The 10753-nt window shown below is 39.5% G+C and overlaps 1 protein-coding gene across 1 annotated transcript; it reads right to left on the bottom strand.

The window, feature by feature from the left end:
- Positions 1-2020: 2020 nt before the first annotated feature.
- Positions 2021-10545, bottom strand: LOC124676701 (nicotinate phosphoribosyltransferase 2-like). Its single transcript, XM_047212743.1, has 15 exons — positions 10249-10545; positions 8169-8313; positions 7752-7871; positions 7493-7627; positions 7339-7400; positions 7034-7109; positions 6140-6241; positions 5889-6005; positions 4984-5042; positions 3970-4144; positions 3612-3746; positions 3438-3536; positions 3068-3176; positions 2389-2501; positions 2021-2301 (listed from the first exon to the last, which is right to left on the bottom strand). The coding sequence occupies exons 1-15, from the start codon at positions 10422-10424 to the stop codon at positions 2224-2226; spliced, it is 1701 nt and encodes a 566-aa protein (XP_047068699.1). The 5' UTR covers positions 10425-10545; the 3' UTR covers positions 2021-2223.
- Positions 10546-10753: the final 208 nt, after the last annotated feature.

Here is a 10753-nt window from a genome sequence, read left to right as displayed (position 1 = left end):
ATAGTGGGCCCACTAGTGGCCCTTCCGGAACCTTCTAGAAAACCCTCCGATGCGATACCGGAAATTTCCCATACTTTTTCGAAACCAGAAAAGAGACTTCCCATGAATGAATCTTATTCCTTAGAATATTCCAAACCTCATCGTGATGTTCAGGATATAATCCGAGACTCCGAACAACATTCGTCTCCAACTCATATTTCTGTATCTACCCTAAGCGTCAATGAACGTTAATTGTTTCACCCTAATGTTCGCAAATGATGTGGACATGATTGAGACACCTCTCCAATCAATAGGAAAACATCGAGCACTGGAGATCTATAATGACTCCTACAGATTCAATGATGACCTTGTGATCAAATGAACCATAAATGTTTTGACCAATTCCTTTTATCTCGTGATACTTTACTTATCTGAGATCCGATCATCAGTATCATCTAAACCTAGTTTGATATTGTTACTGATAAGTACTATTTACTCGTTTTATGATATGACATCCCTGTAACCTAATCATGTGCTTGCAAGCTTCTTGGACGTGATCTAACGGAGAGGACCCTGAGTAAATCTCTATGTCATTTGGATGGACAAATCCTACTCTTGATCCATATTAGTAGGGAATAGCCTATCGCTCGCTTGTGTAATTTGACTACCAGTTGTGAGCAACCATCCGCGATTGGTACCTCGTCAGTGATATTAATTACTAGTTGCGTGTCCTCCCGGCACGCGACTCATAGTCTATGTACCGGCCGCGTAAGTATCCGACACGCTACCATTTCGTCTACTAGCCGCGTGCCCTATGGCACGCTACGAGTACCTATAATACTTCTCGCATTCCACCACGGCCCGTTGCCAGTATCCAACTTTTCCAGCTATCGTTTCTCCTCATTTCTACATGTCTAGTATACAGATTTATACGAGATCAATCCACATGCAGTACCAAATACATACACACATGCATTATTATAAAATTAGTCAAGTGACCAAATCATTACACTGTGTACTACGCCGTGTAATGGACAAGACCTACACTGTGTACTAAACGTCCATTTCGGCCTCCTCCGGCTCCGGCTCCGCGGGTGGGTAATGAACAATGACCCCGTCATCATCTCTTAGGTCGTGGTACTCACCATCTGATGGAGAGGAGTCGGCGCGGTCTTTGTAGTAGAATGAGGTCTGGCCGAATACATCATCCATGTAGAAGTGTCACTTTGTCCCTGGCTCCACCCTGTAGCGCTCTATCATCTCTATCCAACGAGACTCGTGAAAATAGGTTCGATTTGTCTCATTGGTGACTTACGAAGACCCTCTCCGGTATGGGTAGTGAGTTCTGCTGCAGGATGACTTCAAACTGTCCTAGTTGATTAATGTTTCTATGTATATGCTCCACGAAGTCACTGTGAATCCCTGTTTAAGCAAACCCTAATTAGGACTATTTCATTCATGAGCATCATGTAAAATCTACTAAGAAAAATTTGCGTCTTAAAATAAAGTGGAAACCCTAACAATTTCCAAATCCTTGTTCTATTTCGAAAATGTGTTCAAAATATTTTTAGTGCAAAATAAATATGTGAACCTTCTCATATACTAAGGACACTAAATATTTTACATAAACTCTGGAGTAATTTTCAAATCTTCAAAAGGTTGCAAAATACATATCCATGTTTTATTTTTCCCTAGAAAATCCCGTAAAGCGACGGTAGTTGAGAAGTACATCACCCGTCGTTTTCTGCTCAGGCTGCAGACGGCATCCTTTGGATTTATCTCCCGATAGACTTGCATACGAACAGCAAATGAAAACGAGAACAGCCAAAGAAGATCAAAGCGCCGACACTGCACCAGTATTTCTTATTTTCAGCCTCCGCATTGGTGCCACCGTTTTTTCTAGTCAATCACCTGCAAATGTGTGCGCTGCCAAGGACAAAGAAGACAAGATCTCGATATTGCAGCTACCTTATTTCAGCTAACCTGCTTATTGTTTCAACTCCATAACAAGTACATATAGTATTCCACCAACCAAGGGATGTATGTAAACTGATCTGCCTGCCTTCATACCAATAATTAGTTTGTACAAATGGAATTTCGTGATAAAAATAATAGCCTATAAAGATGCGGCCATGAGCTGATGGATGGTCATGTAGTACAACAACAGAGCTCCTAATTTTCTTTAACGTATAACGTATTGCTATGCTTGCAAGAATATGACCTGACTCCAGCTCGTGCATGTATCTATTGTAATTCGCCTACTGGCGCCTCGTTCAGCCATAGGTAATGAATGAACTCGTACAGCTTTCCGCTCACACTCACCTGCTCGAATTGAAAAAGGTTGTAAAGTTACTGGTGTGCGTTTGATACTGGAACATAAGTAAAGATAATTTAAGGAAGAAACGGAACCTTGTAAGGTGTCGGATTTAGCCGCCTGATGTGATCTGGACGCAGTTTTTCGAGCTGTTGCATGCAACGGCTTCTGATATTCTCCAGTGAGGGCAGCTCTGCTCTAGGTTTATCTGCACAAAACGCAGATATGAATATATTAAGTGATGTTTAAATCAACTCCGACAACACTACAGCCCGCAACTGAACATGGTACTTGTTCAGCTGTAACAATCACCAGCTTCTGGACTAGAATGTACAACTGGTTCATGTGAGTCTTTCATGCCACTTTTCTTCACAGATTTTGTGATTTGAAAATGTTTTGCAACAAAGCAGACCCCTTATAGTTTTAAAGAGCATCAGATAGTACAATAGACCCAGAGATATACTAAGACCAAACCCTGTACCGTAACGTGGTTGGTTGTGTCGACAAAGTTGGAGGTGGAGTGTGACAAGGCTAACCCTGGTATTTGTATTGCCCTTCTGTTGGCTGCGTGCGTACAGGTGAGCTAGCTACCATTGTTATTTATTTTTATTTTGTTCCCTTACAAAATCTGGTATTTCTATTAGTTTTTTTTATCCGATCTTCCCTAATTAACTGGACAACTCTATTTCTTCTATAGTGAATTGCGAAGTTCCTTCCCTTTCAAGATTTCTCAACAAAAAAATATCGTTTTAAGAAGAGATATGACGTCCATACTTGAACTCCCAGGCCAGTAGCACTGCAGAAGCTCCTCAACATGTTGGGGGACAACATAAGCTCTCTTGGATTCAAGGAACGGGTGGCGACAAAGGATTCTCTCTCCTGCCTGGAATATTTCAATAATGTGACATTAAGTTATAAACATGAATCAGTGATGTAGATGAAAAAGAAGTCAACAAAGGATATGAAAGGTGACAGCAGCGTCGCATGATAACAATGTAAAGCAAATAATCAACCGATGTTTTAACACTCAATTGCATTCCACTTCAAAGGTAGATTATAATATCATACGACTTCTGTGATTGACAAAATGGTGCGGTAAGTACAGAGCCTTGCATGTGAATAAAGAACAGAGGTGCATTGTTACCTTTGGTGATGGTTCACTCTCACGTATCATGATATCTACCAACGGATAGCCTTCTTTTCCATACAATCTGAAACATCTCTTTTTGCATGGAATAGAGACCTGCAACGTACCACCCATATATATCAGTAAAGAAAAGTTATGCAATTCTTTTGTTAATGTAAACAGTAACCATACTTTTGCCACATCCTCAGAGAGTTTGATACGAGGTCTACTGTTGATCTCAACTAGCTTAAAAACACATCCAAGAGCAGCTTGGGAATAACACGTTACAAGATAAGTTCCAATACCAAAGGCATCAACTTCATGACCCTGCAAATAAGATGGAAATTTGGAATCATATGCACTTGAAATAAAAATAGAAGTGAATTATGTATTCAATAAAATTTGCTCCACATAAGCACACGCAAATGCATCAAGCAATATAAGCACCACCGTTATCCTGTGAAAGATGGACATATCGCCATAGCAGTTCTATCATCAACTAACCTTATTGTAAAAATGATTGTGAACTCACTCAGTTACATGTTTTTACCTGTTTGTTCAGGGCATCAATCGTCTCCTCGTTCAGGTCATTGCTAGCAGTAATGATCATCTTCCCAAAACCAGGTATGTTAAACTCCTTTTCTATTGCGTGAAACACTTTTCGAGCTTCGATAGAAAGATACGCCAGATCACCAGAATCTAATCTGATGCCGGATGCTTTATACCTACACAAAAAATTATATTCATCCAAAATGATTTAAATTTTTTATTTACAAAAAAATGAGCACAAAATGCATTCATTTAAAACATCATCTGTAACTCTATAAGGCCAGGATATTAAAAAAGAAAAAATAGATGTCATCCTATATTCATGAAGTAGGAGGGGCTCTCTAGTACTGGGATATGATGGATTTTGCATGTACACACAATTCTGAAAACAAACTACTTGGGGGGCCTTAAACCTGTAAAACCGTAGGGCCTCTTTGTTTCATAGGATTTTGAAAACGCAGAATAGGAAAAATGTAGGACTGGGATGGCATCCCATACTGAATCCATTAGGAATAAAAACACATGAATCCACAATAGAAGCTATTTGGTTGCACCACATGAAAAAAACAGGAATTTTCCTGAAAGAATACATGTATGCCATAGTTGTCACTGAAACATAGGAAAATTCTATGAGGTTAGACCTAATAGGGGAAATTATCTTATGGAATTGGATGTAAGATAGCCCATAGGAAAAAGTCACATGGTTTTTAGTCCTACAAATCAAACAAACCCTACAGGAAAGATTCCTACGAAATAGAATCCTCCAAAATTCCTATAAATTCCTTTGAACCAAAGAGGTCCTTACTGTAATCGACCACCCCTATATTTGAGACGGAGTTTCTGATAAAAATAAAATACAGCTTCATTTGTATATTCTTGAAAAAAGTCCTTTTCTTAATTCTGGTATTCTACCATAAATGGTATGAGCCAAGCTCCTATCCAATCTGGTATGGAAAAACTCATATCTAATAACCCAATGCACATGGAATAAGTGCCAAAGATAGGTTCAACATACCCTAAGTCATGGAGTGCTAGAGCTACTGCACAGAAATTTGGAATCCCACTCCGCATAACCTGAAAGGAAAAAAAAACTGAGGTTTCTGTCCAGAGAACACAGGAGCAGCATAAATAAGTATAAAATGCACATGCAGAACTGTCAAATGATAGAAGATGGGGAACAGGTCATGTATGCACAGTTGCACATTCATTTGTTACACACCACAAAACAAGTACAAAGTTGTACAAACATCAATTCAGAGTTGGTTATGCCTTCTCAGAGTAGTGCCAGGTTAATGGGCATTCATTTTTTTTTGGTAACCTTTGCAATTCTTTGAATTGATAAAAAGAAATGAAGCACACAAGTTTTCAGAAATTGTGGATAGTACCAATGATCAGTCAAATACTCAAATCAAATAACAGTGTCGAAGCCTAACCATGTATATTCTTGAAGTTGGACATACTTTCAATTTTAAATACAAAAGCGGAAGCTCAGAGGTAAAAAAAAAAGGTAGTGCCAGGCTAATGGCCATCAAATATTTTTTCGATAAGCTTTGCAATTCTTTGAATTGATAAAAAGAAATGAAGCACACAAGTTTTCAGAAATTGGGGATACTACCAATGATCAGTCAAATACTCAAATCAAATAACAGTGTCGAAGACTAACCATGTATAAACTTGAAGTTGGACATACTTTCAATTTTAAATACAAAAGCGGAAGCTCAGAGGTAAAAAGGGATGAAATGATGGTAGGGTAACTTTATAAGAAAATTCACTGAAAACATATCACCAAAGGAGCTTGAGAATACAAATACTACAAAAGTTTGGTTGTTAGAATTGAGAAACATTGTGAAAGACCTCATTCAGCCATATATTAACAGCAAAAACAAGAGAAAAACAGGTCGCAATAGGTTAACAACTCACATCATACGTGTCCACAAGAGCTAGGAAGTTGCTTGGAAAAGCTAATGCATAGGATGCAAATGCAGCCAGCTCACTTTGATTTGTGTCGCCAAAGACACTGGACAATGAATCTGCTACCTGAAAACAACAACATATAACGTAAATATATTGTAAGAACTGAAAACAACACAGCAAGATTCTGCGATTATACCTTGATACAAATGACACATTTTGATGCTTGTTCAGGAATAAAATAAGTTCTGCAAATATACCTGAATCTTGTGTAGCCACTGTTGCACTAAAGTAACAAAATCCTTGCAGATTCCTGAACCATCTTTGTTCCTTAGGGTCCTGTCTGGGATCTCACTGAGGTTCTAGAAAAATTAAAACAACTGCTAAATCAGCCAACAACATAAATTGCAATAAATTGCAGAAAATATTAAATAAAGCATCTTTCAGAATGCTAGGAATATTAAAGTACGAGTTTCTGTAGGTGCAAATGCAAGGGAGAATACCAAATGCTGTGGCTGTGCACATTGAATAAAAATGATACATGAAAAGATTTGCTATGTTCGAAAGAATCCATGTCGAGATAATGATTATCCGTACATTTCAGGTCAAACACAATGTTAAATTATGAAGGAAAGGCACTGAAGTCCAGAAGAGATGCAAATGAGAAATGAAAAGAGAAAGAGGAAAACAAAAAGGACACATGAGTGCAGGCTATGTAAGAAAAATAAAATCAAATATCCATCATAGAACACCAAGATGGTCACCAGGGTTTCATAATTGAATTGGACTACAGCGCGACTTATCACAGCATGACCCCACTCATGTCAGCCTACGCACGAACAAGCGGGAGAGCGTAGCCTCATGGCACAATCGGACAGCGTCATCGGAGCACATCGCACCAGTGGACGGTGCTCTGAATGTATGTTCCACAGATTTAGAGTTCATAAATTGAGGGCTAGTATAGTGAGAAAACAAATCTTCCAGCTTGAATCTTGATACAACATGGAGCTTAGGAGCCAATGTAGTGACAAACTGTTTGGCCAATGTAACTACAGTATGGTGTGACACAACAAGGTGCTCCGGTGATAGCAAACTACAGCATATAGAAAGCTTTTGTCCATTGGTGATTGGTAACATGAAGGAAATTTACTGACCATGTATGAGCTAACATAAGCATGAGAATGTGTTCCACGGAGTGGTATGCCAAATAGATGTCCAGCCAATACATTACTGAAAAAAAAAGAGAATGAAGGTGAACCAACATTTTCAGGATAAAATAGCACCTCTCTGTAAGCAACAACAACAACAACAACATCAAAGCCTTTTTCCCAAGCAAGTTGGGGTAGGCCAGATATGAAACCCAGCAGAAATAAAAGGAAGCCAAATATGCTGGGCTTAAAGAAATACCATTGGGAAGTGAAAGAACCTATTCCTCAAAAAAAAAAGTGAAAGAACCTACCTGGTTGCATCAAAGCCACCCATAAAACAATACTTCGAAGCACTTATTGCACCATCAGGCCCCTGCAAAGGTAAACACAAAGCTATGTTTCAGGTGTGGAAATAGCTAATGTTTGTATAAAAACATAGTTGACATAGAAGGTATAAGACCACACCTGCGCTCGTCTTAAACCAAATTCCATTAGAACCTTTGACTTTCCAGCAACATGGCGGTGTCGTGCAGCATTGGTGGTTACCAAAGAGGCATAATTGATGAGATTTATAAATGGAGTCTCAAGCAGTTGAACCACCTGATAATGTTATGAGAAGAGTATAAGTTGCTATAGAGACAATTCAACTTTTAGATAATGCTTAAAACAAAATTTAGGACATATTTTATTAGAAACAGCATCTGGTTAGGGACTTTGTACTTACAGCAACCGGACCCTCAACTCTCATCAGTGGAACTTTTGGAAAGACTACTGATCCCTCAGCAATGGAGTACACCTCCACATCAGAGCAATCGATTTCCCTGAGATAATCAAAGAACGCATCCTACAAATTGCAAGCATATCAGTAAATAAGCATTTGTCAGGGCAAGCAAGTGAAGAAGCTATAGGAAGTATATTAAAAATGGGTAAAAAATGAGATTATACATGGAGCAGCACACAAGTCGACCTTGTAGCATCTGAGGTTGCATTTTTTTGTAGCCACTGATATTCAGCTTTTTTATACACATGAACAACTAGAAAGTCTACAGAGCTAACCTAGCAGGATGACCTAAGAACCATTTACCATTTGAGAAAAAAAGTAAAAAAGAACTATTATATGTATGCAGTGTTAAGCTGATACCTCACACATTGGCATGACTGATTTCAGGAAAGAAATCTCATCTTCCATGAACTTAAAGTTCGCAATGAACCTGATACATTCTTCAAGACCAGCAAAAACAGTGAATTCTCCGCCAAATGGATTTTTCCTAAAGTACAGGTCAAACCTGTAAAAGGAAAAGGAGAAAAATCAGTATGAGGTTGACCATACTGAGTTGTTAGCTGTAACAAGCTCTTCTATTTGTAGGTCCCTATTTACGAAACTGATTCACCAAACATGTTCTGTCTATTTGTAGGTCCACATTTACAAATCTGATTTTTTGTAGGGCCACATTTACGAAACTGATTCAACAAACGAGTTCATGTGGCCATAGGCTCCAGTCCAAACCATTTACCCAGCATGCACATATCCAACACTTATCGGACCCATAGATAATCACCAAAATATACCATGATTCTTCTTTTATTAATTTCCACTTTTGGATGTCATATGTTGATAAACAAATTCTGTAGTCCTAGCCAATGCAGTGTCAGTACTTTTGGCATTGATTATTTTCATTTGAATGAGAAAGAACTCCATATTATGTTTTAAACAAAGCCTCATAGTAATGCCTTTAATGTTCTTCTCATTCACACTTGCATGCACGGAGAAGTATCTTTGGTATTAAACCCTTCAAACAATTCCATGTCACAAATGTGCACAATAGTATTTTGTAGGACATCAAAGAACAGGGAAAACTTGAATTGTGTGTGTGTGCATGTGTGTTGAATATGAACCTACCATTTGTTCATATTTCTTCCAAATAGGAACAAAATAAGCTATTTCGTGACATGCATTTTATTTGTATGCACGTTGAAGCACTTCTCTTACGTAATCTAGGTACCTGTTAACACTAAATTGGTTCTAAGTTTATTTATTTATTCTGTTTTTTTGTAGCTTCTTGAGTTTTATTGCCATGTTTTTCTTAGCAATATACAAAAGTGCCAAGTACAAGTTCGAAGTACCTCCCAGAATATTCCATCAAGTCACAATATTAAATGTTTTTTGTAACATTCCTAGCTTCTGAACTAAAAAAAACAAAAACAACGTCGCCGTCCACTTTAAAATAATAGGCACAACGCACCAAACCCCCAGATAGAAGAGTTAAATATGAAATCAAAGAAAAAGAACTAACAGTCTCATTTGTTTACTCAAGTAGCAAAGTTTACTGTCTTTTTACAGGAGCAAAGTGCATTAATCATTATTGATTTAAGGATGTTACATCATTCAAATGTCCCCATCCATTTGTCTCCTCTGCATCAGCATGAGGAGTACATTACATAATGATCTAGATAATTCCCTCCATCGACACAGCGAAATTCTAGAGAACCCCACAATGACATATGAAATAGCTGCTCTGGTGTGTCAGAATCCAGGTACCGTGTACTGAAATAAAATACTAGGTATAAATCCTAATAGAAAGGGCAGGGAAGTTTTTTTTTAGCACACAAGGACATCTGGAGTTCTGGACCCACATGAAAGCAATGGCAACTCCAAGCAATTAACGACAGCTGGACTCTCAACTTTGGCGTGAAGTGATTATAGAATGCACATCGAGAAGGGCATTCCAAAGCAATGCGTAGCTAAGCAAATAAATATAAACAGCACACATAACCTTGTGCAACTGAACTGAACTGCCTATAAGTTAACACATCACCTTTGAAAAGGCAGATGATCAAAACTACACGTGAGAGAGAGAGCTTCACACAGCAAAACCATAGCATCAGTTAGCCAACCACCAAATAATCAACTATACCAACCCCATAATTACGCCGTTTTAAGGGAGGGCGCGAAAAGCTTTTAGACACCACCAATATTTATTCAGAACAAAAATCAATATCACATTGGTTAAAATAAAAAAATTAAACCATAGCAATGACAGAATTGCACGAACAGCCCAAATATCTATCGAAATCACGTCTCTCGGGAATTCCTTCCACTGAACCTAACCCGGAACCATCCAGCTCACGCCAGATCACCACGTCTCGATCCAATCCAATCAGCACGAGCGAAGCAGAGATACACGGAGCGGAGGATACGAGGCAGAGGCGAGGGTGCTTACACGGCTCGGTCGGCGTGCTTGCCGGCCTTCCAGTAGGCGTAGGCCATGGAGAACTGGTACTGATCGGTGAGCAGCGCCGTCGCCATGGGGTTCGTGGGCGGCCCCACCTGCGCCGTCGCCGCCGCCGCCACGGAACCGTTGGCGCCGGCGCCCGCGGTAGGCGCCGTCGCCTCCATGCTTGGACGCTGGCAAGCTTGTACGCGCTCCCCTAGGGTTCTCCGGGCTGAGGCGTGGGAAGCTTCAAGGGGAGGGGAGGCGGGAGGAAGACAATTGGAGGCCGGGAGGGGAAGGAGGAGAAGGAGACGGACGCCAGGGGCCAATTTGGAATTTGGAAGCTTGGCTCGGAGGAGAGCGTTATTTATAGGACTGGCCAAGTTTCACAGATATACCACTGGAGTTTGGTAATGCCATAGAGTGCCCTCGCATGGCTTGACGATCTTTTACCGAAAATCCTTGCTCTGCAAGTTCTTTGTTTTGTTGGTTTTTGTAGATTGCTTGCCACATA

This window comes from Lolium rigidum, chromosome 7, assembly GCF_022539505.1.
Source record: "Lolium rigidum isolate FL_2022 chromosome 7, APGP_CSIRO_Lrig_0.1, whole genome shotgun sequence".
Classification (NCBI taxonomy): Eukaryota; Viridiplantae; Streptophyta; class Magnoliopsida; order Poales; family Poaceae; genus Lolium; species Lolium rigidum.
The sequence above is the reverse complement of the archived record's forward strand: the minus strand, read 5'-3'. Positions and strand labels throughout refer to the sequence as shown.

Excerpts from the sequence above, each read along its gene's own strand:
- LOC124676701 (XM_047212743.1), bottom strand. The coding sequence starts at position 10,424 with ATGGAGGCGACGGCGCCTACCGCGGGCGCCGGCGCCAACGGTTCCGTG. Across the intron at positions 7,628-7,751 it reads GAGTTGAGGGTCCGGTTGCT|GTGGTTCAACTGCTTGAGAC; the intron begins GTAAGTACAAAG and ends TAACATTATCAG. Across the intron at positions 2,302-2,388 it reads TAAATCCGACACCTTACAAG|GTGAGTGTGAGCGGAAAGCT; the intron begins GTTCCGTTTCTT and ends CAATTCGAGCAG.